At 43.3% G+C, this 16408-nt stretch overlaps 2 protein-coding genes across 2 annotated transcripts; both read right to left on the bottom strand.

Annotated features, from left to right (window-relative positions):
- Window positions 1–803: 803 nt before the first annotated feature.
- Window positions 804–13781, bottom strand: rab12 (RAB12, member RAS oncogene family). Its single transcript, XM_080837710.1, has 6 exons — window positions 13403–13781; window positions 10808–10868; window positions 7199–7337; window positions 6839–6928; window positions 5783–5887; window positions 804–5330 (listed from the first exon to the last, which is right to left on the bottom strand). The coding sequence occupies exons 1-6, from the start codon at window positions 13635–13637 to the stop codon at window positions 5223–5225; spliced, it is 738 nt and encodes a 245-aa protein (XP_080693836.1). The 5' UTR covers window positions 13638–13781; the 3' UTR covers window positions 804–5222.
- A 1384-nt stretch (window positions 13782–15165) lies between these two features.
- Window positions 15166–15993, bottom strand: ptrhd1 (peptidyl-tRNA hydrolase domain containing 1). The gene is made up of 2 exons (XM_080837793.1): window positions 15700–15993; window positions 15166–15553 (listed from the first exon to the last, which is right to left on the bottom strand). Exons 1-2 carry the CDS (start codon window positions 15904–15906, stop codon window positions 15383–15385), a joined length of 378 nt encoding a protein of 125 aa, XP_080693919.1. The 5' UTR covers window positions 15907–15993; the 3' UTR covers window positions 15166–15382.
- Window positions 15994–16408: the final 415 nt, after the last annotated feature.

Genomic DNA, 16408 nt, shown 5'->3' with positions numbered 1-16408 from the left:
CAATCGTTTGACCTCTTAAGCTGGACCCCTTTGATCTCACGCTCACACTTTGCCCAGAGCAGGGTTGAGGACACACACACTCACACACTTTCTCTCTCTCTCTCTCTCTCTCTCATACACTCACAGACACACACACACACACACACACACACAAACACGCGCACACACAGTTCCACCTCCTGCCTGGCTGTTCCACCAGGGCTGGTGAATCTGAACGTATGTAGACATGCAGGTGAAATTAATGAAATAATCATCACTAAAAATACACTCCACCTATGAGTGGAAATGCACACTGGACGGGGTGTGTGTTGTGCTTGATGTGCTTCCTGTATGTGGGACAGTCCGTTACAGTGGCACAGCTCTACACTGAGCAGATGAGGGAAGAGAACTATCAATGTTTTAATTTGGTCCCTCTTGGCACACGGTAGCAAGCCCTGCCAAGTCTTGCTTTCAAGCCTCCAAGTGTGAAATTGGTTCTATAAAGAATGATGGTCTCTCTAAACTTATGCTTTGGAAATCCATACTGGTGATCAATGTGATGACTTTTGGGGTGATCTCTGTCAATCCTAATAAATGGTTCATACATCTATCTGCACATCATCATTATGTGAATAATATAAATATATATATCAAATATAAAATACATTTATATATTTAATTGTCGAGAGTAATTATAAATATGCTCACTTGCATACTACAAATTCATCATCCTTGCTTGTAATGCAACACCGCCCTCCATTGGAGAAAAGGGTTATTACATATTCAGACAAATGAGGAAGATCATACCACAGGAATCATTGGGCTAGATAATAAATATATATTCCATCTTTATTTGCACTTCATTAGTTAAAGAATGCCACAAAGTTATAAATATCACAACACTGCTGAAAACATGCTGTCTATAAGAGATGTCTAAAGTCCATTTACGTCATAATTCATACAAACATATTCAAAAGAGCCCGCTGTTTATCGTTTCAACTTGGGTTCGATTTTTAGTTCTCCTGTTACAATTTTAATGACACATAAAAAAAAGTCATATTTCAATATGGGCGAGGGTAAGGCATGTCTGTACAATATGCAAATAGAGAGCTTGCCCAGATCAGTGCTGACTGCAGGCCAGATCAGTCCCAGATGCTGCCCAGACCCAGTTGTGGTCCAGGTGGCCTTTGATGATGATGACAACAGTTAATGCTAAATGAAAAGGTCATAATCTTTTATAAATCACTACATGAACACCACGACAGGCAGGTCACATGTATCAAAATAGTGTAATAATTAACAGTCCTCCTTAACAAGTGCTGTCCAATGGTGCAGAAAGTCAAGTTTTCATAATATTAACACAGTCACTGATCTGGCAGCCATTTTGTTTCAAAGGGTTCAGACAACTATCCAGTTGCTTTGTGTCGAATCTTATTCAGCGCGATAGCGAACCAGAAATGGGCTAGAGCTGTGCAACAGAATGGCTGCCATTCTGCTCTCGCCCCGAAACTGAAAGTAAAAAGCACTTGGTGAAACTTTAAGGTGAAGCCTCTTAACAGTGTTCCTAGTCACTTCAACACATGGCACAAACTGATGATGGCAAAAACACTATTCTGAGGTTAGCACATCTCCAACACTATGAGAAAAAGACATGGCAAAAACAACACAAGGAGAAGATAAGGAGAAAATAGCCGACAAATAAAGATGATATTTCATACAGGGGAAAAGGCCTAACACTGTTAGTTTGCCAGGACACTGTTAAAAATAAGTGTGGCTGAGATGAACGATGACCTTCTCTAAATTCTAAAACGCGGTGCACCCAACAGAAGTTCTTCTCTCCTGCAAGGACAGTTGGGTTCCCATCAAACCCTCAATCCAAGTCACAGGCCAGAAATCTCAACGAGGTGGCAGTGTCCCTCACTTGGAAACACTGCAATAATTCCAATAGTAAATAAAAAAAGAGACTGATAAACAAATACAGATGCAACACAGAAGAGTAAAAGAGAATGAGTTATTATTTTCCAACAGAGAGGGTGTCCGGACCTTAATAACATGCAGTCCACTGACTATGAGATATGAGTTCAACCCTTGTGCTAGGCATGTTGGACCTCGGAAACGCACTGAAATGCCACTCAACACTCTTTGATGTGCCACATCGTCTCTCACTGGGCACTTCTCTAAAGTCCTCAGTTTTAATGGGTGTTAACAGGTACCACTAGCCTATATATATATATATCAATCAATCAATCTAATTGATCAAATTCACCAGTCAATGGATTTTGTTACATCTGTGTTTGCTATTTTAAGGCATTTAGGGTTAAACTGAAGGACCAACGGAAACATCCAATGTTGGTGGTCAGAGTGAAGGGGGAGGCTTGGTGACCATCTCTGCACTGGGAGTCAAAACCAAAACCCTTACGTCAGTCAACAGAGATACTGGCAAGAGTCCATTCATCTTTGCCCCATCATAGAAAGTGGGCTTAATTCATCTCGGCTAGAGATTGCTTACATTTACCCTATCTATCAAATACCATACCATACCATACAAGCATACCAACGATGGCACATACCAGATTAAAAAAGCTATAACAAAAACAATATCCACAGCATAAATGAGCCATGAGCATGTATCATCTTTGAGTGTTTTGTAAGTCAGATATCCGACTACGGAGGATCCTTTAGAAGCAGAATTGCTCAGCTGGGTCCCCTATGAGGCACCACTCTGCAGGTTTAACCCCAATCACCACTGACTGAGACCAGACCAGACCTGACCTTGATCTGGTGTTGGCACGACCTCTTTCTTTAAAGACAGCGGACTAAGTCTTCTTAACACTTCAGGAGCTCCTGACTTAGTAAAGTGTGAGTGATGAGGTGGTACAGGTACTCTGCAGGAGGGCAGCACATCTCCATATGTTTGGGATGTAGATAGATAGATAGATCCACCTATCTATCTGCATCTCCATATGTTTGGATGAGCATCATTATGTTATACTCCTGATTACATATCAGTATTACATCGATGACACGCGGTCACGGTTTATTTAAGTCAAATATATCACAGTGCACAAGACCCAAACCGCACTGCTAAATATCTACCCGCTTCTATCTAGACTGGCTTTCAAAAAGATAAGCCGACACAGGAGGGCTTGATTGTGGAGGACACTAAACTTACTCAGGTCCAGGTTGAAGACCCCTCTGTTAAGACGTGTAGTCGGCTGACTCAAATCTTATTCATACAAGCAGGCTTTACCACGCTGTGTGGGCGTATCTGATCCAAATACATGCTGGACATGTGGCAACACGCAGATTGACCAACAGGTGTTGTATCAGGTTTTTATGTACATGTATTTGCATTTTCATGACTAGATGGATTTTTGTCTTTTAACAACCAACAATAGATGACTGCTACATACTCTGTTCTGATCTCAATAGGTCATGCCTTTTCTGGGATTGACTGAGCTGGCCCTCTTGCATGTCACCCTTTCCCCATTACAAACAGACATTTGAGTGCTTGGGGGCAGAGCCTCTGAGGATTGAGTGGCGTTTCCTTCCATGGGACTAGTGTCGCCATGGAAACACAGATTTGAAATACAACAAGTCTTGAATACTACGAGTATTTAAGAAAAGGACCAGGCGAATCCGAGCCCCAATGCCTGATGTGCATAATATAAGTGTGGTGTCGTGGCACGTAGGGAAAGCTAGCTACAACGTATTGTAGTGCAAAACAGTTACAGGTCCAATCACAAACAAACAAACAAATAAAAGAGCCCATTTTTTGTACACACAATACTGTTACGGCACAGGGTAAAAAGGAGGGAGACTGGGATTGGGTGTTAGGGAATTGGCAGCTAAGGCCCCAGTGTTGCCATTATGCAACACAACTTGAAACCAAATACATAAACAAATGTCCTGCTTAAGGAAAACTTCTGTGACGCTACTGCCCAGAATAACAAAACTAATCATGTTCTCGTAAATGTAAAAACAAGGGATCTGATGTGATAAAACTGGTCTGTGGTGAGACCAAACCTCCACGTGACCACTTGGCCTCTACACTGTTTGTCTACATATCCACTTTGTGTGTTGATATGCTGCTAATTTCTTGAATGCTTTAATGAGAATTAATATGTGCTTCTTCGATCAAGTCGATTTCTGCTTATTTTTCTGAGATGGAGCGCTGGTCAGGCCCTAAACTGAAGAGTGCTCTGTCATGGCTTGATCTGCTCCACGATCAGAGGTTATCTGCTAAGTGTTCTGGGAGGTGGGAGGTTAAGTAAATCCACTTCTGTGTGCTGATATCATGATAATCACTTCTTTAAGATGATGCATTTTATTCTTAAATCAAGTCCATTTCTGCTGGAAACTATGCCTCACTAGAAGGGGGCGCTCTTCTTCACTGCCCACACAGGGCTGAGCAGCAGAGGGGACAAGCGAAGCAGACGACGCCTCCCTTCCCAGAGAGCATCAGACTCTGGCCCAGACCCAGATGTGCACCAGGTCATGTGCTGAATCCGTATGAGAGGCAGTAGTCTGCGATGCAATCTTGCAGGAGGATGTTGTGTTTACGAGGCGGCGGGGTGTGGAGATGGCGGGGGTGGCTGGGGAAAGATAAAGGCTCTGGTAGGCCCCCTCTCCAAGGAGCGACCAGGCCAAGGGCCAGCTACTGTACCACCAATAACTCATTCTTCTCATTTCTATGAAAGACAGCCTCAAAGGGAGTGCACGTGTCGTGTGTAGTGTAACCTATGTGACTGTGTATGTCTGCATAGTATAGTGTGTATGTTTGTGTGTGTGTGTAGTGTGTGTATGAGTCCGACTACCTGTGTGTTTTTGAGACTGGGTGAGCGTACCTGCAAGGCACCTTGAGTGCTGCACCCGGCTGTGATGACTGGATATGAGGTAGGCTGGGTAAGTGTGTGAGTGTTTGCACGGCTGTGTGTGATTATGCATGTGGAGAAGAGAGTGACTGGGAGGCTGTGGCCCTCTACTGGTCAGACATGTGGACTGCACGAGCCACGAGCATGAGACAAAGCTGAACACTGAGGGTACTCTTAGTCAGAGGGGCAAAGGTAGAGGGTCAAGATCAACGTCAAGGTCAGGGAGAGATTTGAAGGGGAACATCAGGACGTTCAAGACCATGATGACGCAACAGTGTCAGGAGTATCACAGGGCATGTGTGTGTGGGTGTGTGTGTGTGTGTGGGGGGGGGGGGTATATGGGGGAAGTTGAAACGGGGGTAAAGGGCTTCAGCAGCAGCGTGCTCGAGGGGGGGACAGCTCAGGAGGGATCTCAGGCTCAGGCTGCAGAGAGAGGACACTGTTGGAGAGCTCTTTACTGGAGACCTCCAGGGGCATCTACAGAGAGGGAGAGAGGGGTGGGGTGGGGTGGGAGAGGGAGGGAGGTTTGGGGCAAGAGAGAGAAAGAAAAGTGAAAAATATACACGCACGTACATATGCACAAATACAGACTTATTTTGGCAAGTGCGCACACACTCATACACACGCACACACACACTTGCACACACACACACACACACACACACACACACACTCATACACTTGCAAACACACTCATACACACAAGCACACACACACACTCACAAACACAGACCAACAACATTACAAAATCACACACTTAAAGTCTTCCAAAATGCACACATACAAAATTAAAGCTTTCTAAATCACATTCACACAGCTTAGCATGATAAGCATGTTTTCACATAAACAAGGCACATTCACTCAGCAAAAGCATTCCAAACACACACACACACACACAAACAGTGCTTCCTTAAACACAATCCACCTACTTTGTTGAGGATGTCGTCAACTAGCTTGTGGAAGATCTCATCCACGTTGAAGTTGTCCTTGGCACTCGACTCACAGAAGCGCATGCCAGATATCCTGGAGCAAAACTGATAAACACACACACACACACACACACACACACACACACACACACACACACACACACACACACACACACACACACACACACACACACACACACACACACACACACACACACACACACAGATTACAGCTGACAGCAGGGCAGACCTAGATCTACCACAGGTCCACATCCCAGAGTTATTTGGGAATTAAAACCACCCACCTTCACACCTTCGTGCTCCAACCCCTGCCCTGTGCTATTCAGTGCTGTCCTTTGTAGATGTCTTTGCACAACAAAACCACTTCGTAAAGACCATCAATCTTATGAGGTCTTCTTCATTTATTTCATCATATGTAGCTTTGTTACTTTGTTCGTGTTTGTATCACCCTTCTAACCACCCAGAGAGTGTTATCAAGAAAATATCCTGAAGGTCTGAGAAATGTTTGAGACCAGATTTCATCACACACCCATTGCACCCTCTCCTCAGGGCTAGGAGAGGAAGGGGAGTAACACACTTTCCAATCTGGCAACCGCAACCCTCGCTTCCCTATCTGGCGACAAACATCAGCAAGAGGGTCCTGCTACGGTAGTAGCATAATTATGATGACAAATAAACAAAACAAAACAAAAACAAACATGAAACCTAGAGATCATTAGAAAAGCATTTTTTTTTTTGCTCTAATTACAGGAAGCAGAGTGGATACAGGATCCTGCTGGTGGCATGTATGAAAGGTTAATGTGTCACTAGCACAGATTAAAATAATATTTCCATTACCTCCGAGTTTTAGGCAGACAACGAGAAATTAACGAGATATGGAGTATAAAAGATTGTTTGACTCATTTTAGAGAAGTGGTAAATGATCACACATGACTCTAGTTTGCTTTGGCTTACTTGAGGGTTCTGTAGTGTAGCATGCTATTTGTTTGGTGTGTATTAGTATGAGTGTGTATGTGTGTGTGCGTGTGTGCCCACCCTCTCTCCCTGCTGTCGAGTGATGATCCTGTCTGTCTCGCAATCCAGCTTGTTCCCCACCAGCAGAAGCTCAGCTTCCTCTGAAGCATACTGCAAAGGTGAAAGGTCGTCAGTCTCTGGCAGAGGGAAGTTGTTCTCTCATTCTCACACACAAACGTACTCTCTCAAGCTTACACACACTCTCTCTCTCTCTCTCATATACACACACTCAGCCACATAATAATGATTTTAATACAGCCTTTTTGTTACAGTAAAAGCTTTGAAACATCACATCTCACTGCAGTGTGTTAGACTGAACTGTTGTCTTTGTAGCAATACACTGATATACACTTCTTAGGGAAGCTCTGGTAGGACACTCACCTTGTCAATCATCTTCATCCACTTGGGCAGGTCTTCAAAGGTCTCCTGCTTGGTGATGTCGTAGACCAGCACGATCCCCTTGGCTCCTCGGTAGTAAGCCGACGTGATGCTGTTGAACCGCTCCTGTCCCGCCGTGTCCCTGATCAAATCAATCAATCAGTCTGTCAACTCGTCAATCAGTCAATCAGTCAATCATCAAGTCAGTCAAGCAGTCAACCTGTCAATTAGTCAGTCAGTCATCACATTTTTGATTAGTAACCTCTGTGTCAGACCTCGGCAATACAGGGCAACAGTCCGACATGGGTTATTATGACATTAAATCCAAACCAAATCAGATCTGTATCAGCGGAGTGAAAAAATTAATTCAAGCCAAATTCATGGTATTGTAGGCTACGTGTAGACATTCATTCTGAATCAGCATGTGAACAAATAGATAGATAGATGGATACTTTATTAATCCAGAGGAAAATTTAGGTAATGGCAAATCTCTATGGACAGAGGATTTTGTAGTTGTGATTCGGTGCCACCAAAACCAGATTAGTCGGTGATCAACATACCTACAGTGACTAGACTCGAGTAACTATTCTACAGACTAATAGGCCACTACGTTACATTGGGTGATTCTGGTTGGGTGAATGTCAGTTCTGTGTCCTCCATACCTTATTTCAGTCTACCCCCAGCCCCCCAGCCTGAGAGCACAGGAAATGATGTCATGGACAAGCTGGAGAGGCGTCAAGCAGCAGCGAAAGTGGTTATTTGTGGGCGGTGACGGAGCTGAGGATGATGGGACAGGCGGCCATAAGTGAATATGTGACACAGACACAGGTGTGGCATGTGAGAGGTGGATTGATTAATTGTGTGTGTGTGTGTGTGTGTGTGTGGGCGGGGGGGGGGGGTCAGGACTAATGGAGGGTTGTAAGGTTGATGGAGGGATGAAGGGAGTGGACTTAGGAAGAGGGGATTGGATGGGGGTGGGATAGGGGTAGGGAGGCCTTAGCTGCATGCTAGACCTAGAGTACTTGTACATACAGTGTATGTCATGTTATGTTATGTTATACTACGTTATGTTATACTATGTTATGTTATGTTATGGTAGGTTGTTGTGCGGTGCCTTGTTCTAAGAATTTCAGTGCCCAGTCTGATACCGTGTCATTTTTGTGCATCTGTCAGTAAAAGACTTGTAACTTGACCTATGGCTGTATACGCAGAAATGCATGCGTGGGCCAAAAAGAGACAGTGTGTGTGTATGCACGCATGCAAATGAGAGAGAGAATGTGTTAATGAGATAGAGAGTGTGAGTGAGTGAGTTGTGCAAGTTGTGTGAGCCTTTGTGGGTGTGTGTGTGTGTGTGTGTGTGTATGTATGCGAGAGACAGAGAGAGAAAGGATGAAAGTATAGGGGTTTAAAGGAAAGAGTGAAGGCAGTAATGGCTGGTGTAGCTACATGCATTGTGTTCGTGTGTGTGTGCGTGTGTGTGTGTGTGTGTGTTCGTTCATGTGAGTATGGGGGGTTCAGGATGAGTGGAATGATGAGAGGCTGTTAGGAGCAGACATAAATTGCATGCAGACAGACACAAACAAAAAGACAAGCAGACCCCCCCCCCCCCCCCCCCCCACACACACACACACACACACACACACACACACATATATATATATGTATAAACACACAGCATGTCAGAAGTCTGAAAGCACTGATGATGACCAAAACTTTAGATCTTCTCTGCATTATGGAAGGAAATCACTATGGCATGCAAACAAGCCCACCTTCCCACACACACAGCCTAATCTTTAGGTTTTAACCAAAAGATTCCCCTTCACTCTGGCATCCACAGGGAATTGATCCAAGCATCTTGGCTGTAATATTTTTGCTAAATCAGTGGCATCCTTAGGCCCGATGCACACTGCCTGAGTTGTATGTGCATGACTGCGTTGCAGAACTGCCAGCCCTATCTTTCTGCATTGAGTTTGCCTTTGATAATGGCAGTCAATGCACAATCAGGGATTGGGAGGGGGGTGGGGGTTAACTTTCAGAGACGGTCATGACCATAGACATGTATAGGTAAACACCGCCTCCACTGCTTCTCGGTGAAACGCGTCGCTGCCATTTTGGGAAAGGAGCTCTCTGCCGTCAGAGGTCTGTCAGACGTGTCAAACTAGCGCAAGTTGCCAGGAGCTGCGGTTTATCTGGATAAAAATCACGATAACCTTTTACATTTCGCAACCAATTTCATGGAGTATTCAAGGGTTTATGCTCTACGTGAAGTGTGTGAAAAAGATTTGCCTCTACGTTACTTTGAATCTCGCTAGTTTAATCGCCAGTCATACATGTGCATGGGTCTATAATAAACGCTCGTGCATTTTGAAAATACTGAGAAGATCTATAAACTATCGAAATAGTGCTTCTTTAGTTACTACGTATTGACCATCATTAAGAGAAAGAGCATACATCAAATAGTGAGAAACTGGCAGTCAGTGTGTTTTTCATAGTTTAATAGTTCCTTTTCAAGTATGTGCATTAAGAAACCTTGAACAGTGCAATTGGCAATACACAGTTATTTCACAAATCAACATTAGGCTACAAAAAAAATGTATATATTTCTATAGCAGTAAAAATATACACATCTCAATATATACATAGCCTACACATCTCAATAGTTGAACTGTAATATAAATAACATAGCATATATATAATACAATATAATATAATGACTCAGTATAATGTGCAATGGAATAACATATGATATATATATTATGTGATACAATATAATATATTTTAAGTATAAGTATATATTCATATTATAATATATATATATATATATATATATATATATATATATATATATATATATATATGTACATTTGTACAAGTTGACATAATATACAATCATGCTCTTAACATTTTCAGATCTATGCAGTGCAATTGACACACTACATAATTGTGAAATAACTGTGTATTGCCAATTGCACTGTTCAAGGTTTCTTAATGCACATACTTGAAAAGGAATTAAACTATGAAAGACACACTGACTGCCAGTTTCTCACTATTTGATGTATGCTCTTTCTCTTAATGATGGTCAATACTAGTAACTAAAGAAGCACTATTTCGATAGTTTATAGATCTTCTCAGTATTTTCAAAATGCACGAGTTTTGAAAGAAAAGTGAGCGTTTATCATAGACCCATGCACATGTATGACTGGCGATTTGACTAGCGAGATTCAAAGTAACGTAGAGGCAAATCTTTTTCACACACTTCACGTAGAGCATAAACCTTTGAATACTCCATGAAATTGGTTGCGAAATGTAAAAGGTTATCGTAATTTTTATCCAGAAAAACCGCAGCTCCTGGCAACTTGCGCTTGTTTGACACGTCTGACAGACCTCTGACGGCAGAGAGCTCCTTTCCCAAAATGGCGGCGACGCGTTTCGCCGAGGCAACGGGCTGAAGCAGTGGAGGCGGTGTCTATCTATACATGTCTATGGTCATGACTATGACTAGACACAGGGCTGCCTGCCTGCCTGCATGCATGCCCCAGACACACACAGGAAGTGACACATTTGGAGAGGTAGAGTCGGTGTCAAGGCTTCCTCTTCCTCTCACTCACTCACCAGATCTGCAGACGGATCTTCTTCCCGCGCAGCTCCACCGTTTTGATCTTAAAGTCCACCCCTTCAGAGAGGGAGAGAGAGAGACAGAGTTTGAGGAAGGGAAGTAGCGAGGGAGGGAGAGAGAGGAATGGAGGTAGGGGGAGACAGACAGAATGTTAGAGTGGATACAGATGGAATAAGGGAAAGACAGATACAGAAGAAGACAAAGATAAAAGAATACATCAGAAGAGGAGGAGGAGTGAGTGTGTGAGTGAGCGAGAGAGAGAGAGAGAAGGAAAAAGACAGAGCATAAGGGCATAATAAGAGAGAGAGACAGTGAAAAGACAAGTCAGAGGCTGGGGGAAAAGAGGCATGCCAAAGTCATACTCCGGCCTCGGCTGGGCCCAGCCCCACTATGGAGGCTGCTGCTGCCTGGCAACAGAGCTAACACACTCCTCAGTGCTAGAGCCAGAGAGACGCCCCCCGAGAGACGGAGAGGTTGAGAGATGGAGAGATGGAGGGTGTAGCATCTCTTATGAGCACTTCCTGGCCTATCCCCTTTCATTTCTTCTGTAAATAAATGATCAGTGAACTTCAAGGCACTTTAATCTAAAAAAAATAATTGACCTAAATGAATGTGAAACAGATTTGGAAGCCTCTGAAATGGGGAAACGTAGCCTTAGACAAACTGAAACCACAGGCTGCATCAGTGAGACAAACCATGACAAATTCACACCCTTCCCCGTCCCTAAATAAATAGGGAAACTACAGGAGCAATCAGGCTAATAAATCGCTAGTCTTTACATCTTAGTAGGTGGATCAGCATCCTAAGTTGAAGGGGAAGCCATGAGGTGTACAGGAAGAAACCCAGGGAGTTTTGGGGCCTGTAGGGTGAAATGTGATCATGTGACAGCTAGTCATGTGACCGTATGGAGTGATCCTGTTCTGCTGTGTCACTGGTATGAGGGGGCAGAAGATGGAGGCCTACCATAGCAGCTGTGTGCAAGTGACTATTTTGGGAAGGAGATTTGTGGAGGGGGCAGGGTGTGTGTGGGTGTGGGTGTGTGTGTGTGTATGTTCATGTGCAATCTTCCGATCTGAGAGCGAGAGTGTGTAGGAGAAACAGCAGTGTTCAATTCTGTCAATGCAGACAGGATCCTCTTCCAGGGGCACAAGTAAGAGTCTGCTAACAGCAATCTGACATTACCACTCTCACGCCAGTCTCTCAGTCATTGCTGCACTCTCACTCACACAAAAGAGTGAGACAATGATGATGTCTGGAATGTAGCATAATACACAATATATAACAGTGCTGTCAAGAAATACCTGAGTCCTCATAGGAGAACATTTAACAGTGTGGAATGGGTTCTTTGCCTTTTCCTCATAGGACAGCCCATAGCAGTTTTGAGGTGTGAGCATAACAGAACCTCTTGTAACAGGCCTAACTGCACCTAGAAATGGATTGGGGTTCTCTATGACACATCTATGAGATAATAGGTTTGCAGTTATAATAGTCTAGTGACAATCAGATTACGTGAACAGAGGTTGTAAATCACACAGCCATGTTTCAGCTGTGTTAACTAAATGGCCTGACACTGGTACATATTTAACTGATGCATTGATCTTTGCCATTATGCATGGATTGACTGGTAATGAAACTCACAAGTTAGACCACATGGGCCTAGTTTACATATGAACAGTAGACTGCTGTTTGCTGAGCAGAGTTGGAAATGTTGACAGGTTAGGGTTCCAGGCATGCCTCTGACAAGCCCATAATACGTTGGCGGCAGTAACACTTAATTGGATTAATTTCATCGTGCAGAACTGGTTTGAGATCACTTGTTTTCAAAAGGGCATTGAAGGCAAATTCAGTGGGGGGTGGGGGGGGGGGGGTGGGAAGAGATTTCCTTGAACCTAAATGCTCTAACTGCCATGTTCTGGTTCCACAAATGATGTCTTGCTCAGTGTAGACTAGTAAATACAGGGGAATATAAAGCTATCCAAGCCTGATAAAGGCCACATCTTGTGCAGAAGGCAACTGTCTTCTCTGCACACACATCCATGACCAGGATGGTGGGCCGGAATGACCTGTCGACCTCTGTTGTTGTCGAGCTCTCAGGTTACCATGAGTGTTTTGAACACACGCGAGTAAACGTCCCTCTGCCGCGCGGCTGTTGTTTACCGTAATCTCATGCATTACACTGTGAAAGGTCAAACTCAACTCTACAAGTGAATGTCTAACTTGACAGTTCTAGGTTAAATGATTCCGTTCTGACTTGAAAACACTGCTCATGCGTCTGAAAAAAAAATCGCTGTTGAGGCACTCTAGTGTTTGACAGTAAACATAATGCAAACATTAGTTGGAAAGTTGTGTACTTAGGCTACCAGACTATTTCAAATACACAAGTTACGGCGGAACATCTAAAAACATCAGCTAAAATCAAACTTAAGCCTGATTACAATCAGCTTCTATAAGTCGCCAACAAGACCCGTCAATCTAGCTAGCTAACTGTCAAGCTAACTTGCACATAGATAAAGACGATGGCCGCTACCTTCGCTAGCTAGAATGCATATTGCCAGGACTAACGTTTATGTTAGCCTTTTGTGTTTTCTTACCAACAGTTGACTTGCATGCTTCACAAAATGTGTCATCAGTGAACCTTTCCATTAGGCTGGTCTTCCCAACACCCCTGGAGCCAATGATGATAATTTGAAGTTTATAGTCGGCCGGTCTAGGCGGCATCTTCTTGCGCCGAGACTGCGCTCCGGTGAGAGCGGGGGATGCATTGGTGGAGCCCCCGCTAAAGCCACTTCCACCGGCCCTTCGCTGAATGTCATACCGCGAATCCATCAATAATTCCACATCTGGGTCACGTATTGCACCTTAAAATCACCAAAGAAGGCGGCAAAACACTTTAAGTAACTTTCTGTAATCCTAAAGCCGACTTCGCCAAAGTTTTGTTCTCCCAGTGTTGTCCTAGGTTGGGAATGGAGACTCTTCATTACGTCATCTGTTCACTGGAAACTTCCGGTTCCGTCGCATTCCACTGGGAAGAAGCGTGACATTGGCTTTATGTAGTTCCTACACTAATGCAATTTGCTACACTTCTCCTGCAATACCTTATTGGAAGGTTTTATGTAATCACAAACAAAAAACTGTGTAAAGCATAATGGCGCATATAGCAGCATTTCAGGTTCACTGTTCTGTTGGTGCATATTGTGCCTCTGCATAAAAAAAGAAACACATTCTTGTTTTGAAATGTAAGGATGGCAGAGAAAAAAAAACAAAGACTAAGAAGATTTGCTAAGCCCTGCACCCCTGGCACAGTCCTTGACCATGTACCCTCACTAACATACACACCTTATGGTTTTCCAATTGATGATGATTCCATGGATGTAATACAGTGCCTTGCATAAGTATTCACCCCCTTGGATGTTTTACACTTTTATCGTTTTTATAAATCAGTCATGGTCAATATAAGTTAGCCTTTTGGTCCAAAAAAAACACAAAAAGCCTTCTTTGATGTCAAGTGAAAACAGATTTCTACACAGTTATGTCAATTAAATAACAATATGTAATGAAAATAAGTGATTGCATAAGTATACCCCCTTTAAATAGACTGACCTAATTCAACAGAGGTCCAGCCAATTGGTGCTAGAAGTCTCACAATTAATGAAATGGGGAAGAGTGTTCAGTGAATGTGTCTCAAGTGATTGTAGTATAACTACACCTGTGTCTGGAAGGTCCATTCACTGGTCAGTATTCAGTAATCAGTATTCCTGGCTACTGTTACACCATGAAGACCAAAGATCACTCTAAGCAACTCAGAGAAAAGGTTATTGAAAAGTATAGGTCAGAGGAAGGATACAAAAAAATGTCGAAGGCACTAAACATCCCCTGAAATGCTGTTAAATCCAACATCAAGAAATGGAAGGAATATGGCACATGTGTAAATCTGCCTAGATCAGGCCGTCCTTACAAACTCAGTGACCGTGTAAGGAGGAGACTAGTAAGAGAGGCTACTAAGACACCTATGACTACTTTGAAAAAGTTTCAAGCTTCAGCAGCTGGTATGGGAGAGACTCTGCATACAACAACTGTTGCCTGGGTTCTTCACCAATCAAAGCTTCATGGAAGAGAGCCACTGTTAAAAAAAATCAATCAGACCACAAAACCTTCTTCCACTTGACCATGGAGACTCCCACATGCCTTTTGGCGAACTGTAGTTGATTTTTTTTTCAACGGGGGGGGGGGGGGGGGGGGGGGGGGTAATGCAAGTGAAAAGAGATGTAACAGTTCATGCTTACTATTCAGCACAGAGAGCCTTACGACTGCATCTGTCACAGAGTCCCATGGATAAGATTACCAGGCAGATTCAGTGATTTCTTTATTTCAGCACAAAGATAAAAAAAAAACACACATAATGGATGTAGCACGCAATGACTCTTGCAAATGATCCAAAAGGTCCGATGGCCTACCACTGAGCTGTCACCTTTGTAAACTCAGTGGGTGTAGGCCACATCAGACATCACTGAAGAGGATTTGAGGACTATAGAGGATTTGAGGACTATAGAGGATTTGTCCATGCTGTCCGTTTACTTGAAAAGTTTGAACTTGCGCAGAAATGGCTGCACTGTCTCTTTCGGGTAGGGCTTCAGGGCCAGACAGGTGGGGATGTTCTCCGGCTGTTCCATCCAGAGTTTATGTGAAACACCCTTTTCACTAAGTGTCAACGCAAGCTTTGATAGAGAGTCCTGGTCCTTTGCCTGAAGAACAGAAAAAGAGGAAAAATAATTAAATGGTCTTACTTTAAGTTGGTAAACACTGATGGGTGCCTTCTTACATGGACAATGAAAATTGGCCATCTGGCCACACTTGCAGAATCTGAGGAGATGATTTTTGTGTGAACTACCTCTAGGACCACTTTGTGCATGTTGTCCAGGTCTGCTAAGTACTCCTGAGTGTCGGGGTCACTGTAAAATAAATGTATGGCAGCGGTGGTGGCGTGGCAGGCTTGCGTTATAACCGCTCCTAATGGCCAAGACATGGTGTGAATTAAGTCCGATCGCACAACAACATATTGAACCAACTTCTTCTGTGCACTGGCAGTCACCGCCATGTTTCTGGAAACTAGAGGGAAAAGTAATTCCTTTGTAAATACTCTAATTCAAAACAGCACGACAAAACGTCCACACAAAATCACACAGGACCGGTGGCATGGTTAAGTTCCGGTTACGATTTTGGTAGCAGCGCTGTAAAATCTCGTCAAAATAAAAGTCAACACTTTAATGTGAGATAACATTCATCAAAGGAAAAATAGACATGTTAGGACAATGCACACATAACCCAACTCTATTGAATGGATAGAAGATTGGATGTACACGTGACACCTGTGGACCTCTCAACTGTAATTGATAAAGGCCCTTTTGAAGCAAAGCGCCATCATTTAAAAAAAAAGCCAAAAAACCCTTTTAGACTAAAAAAAGTAGTGTGTTCATGCTAAAACTAAAACTGTGTCTTAAACAGCACCGATACAATCCTATTGATTAGTGTTATTTATTTACATCCTTTATTTATTTGACTAAAGATTCCTGAGGTGTCTCCCCCATGATGTTCATACA

Source organism: Sprattus sprattus (genome assembly GCF_963457725.1).
Source record: "Sprattus sprattus genome assembly, chromosome: 4".
NCBI classification, from domain to species: Eukaryota; Metazoa; Chordata; class Actinopteri; order Clupeiformes; family Clupeidae; genus Sprattus; species Sprattus sprattus.
The sequence above is the reverse complement of the archived record's forward strand: the minus strand, read 5'-3'. Positions and strand labels throughout refer to the sequence as shown.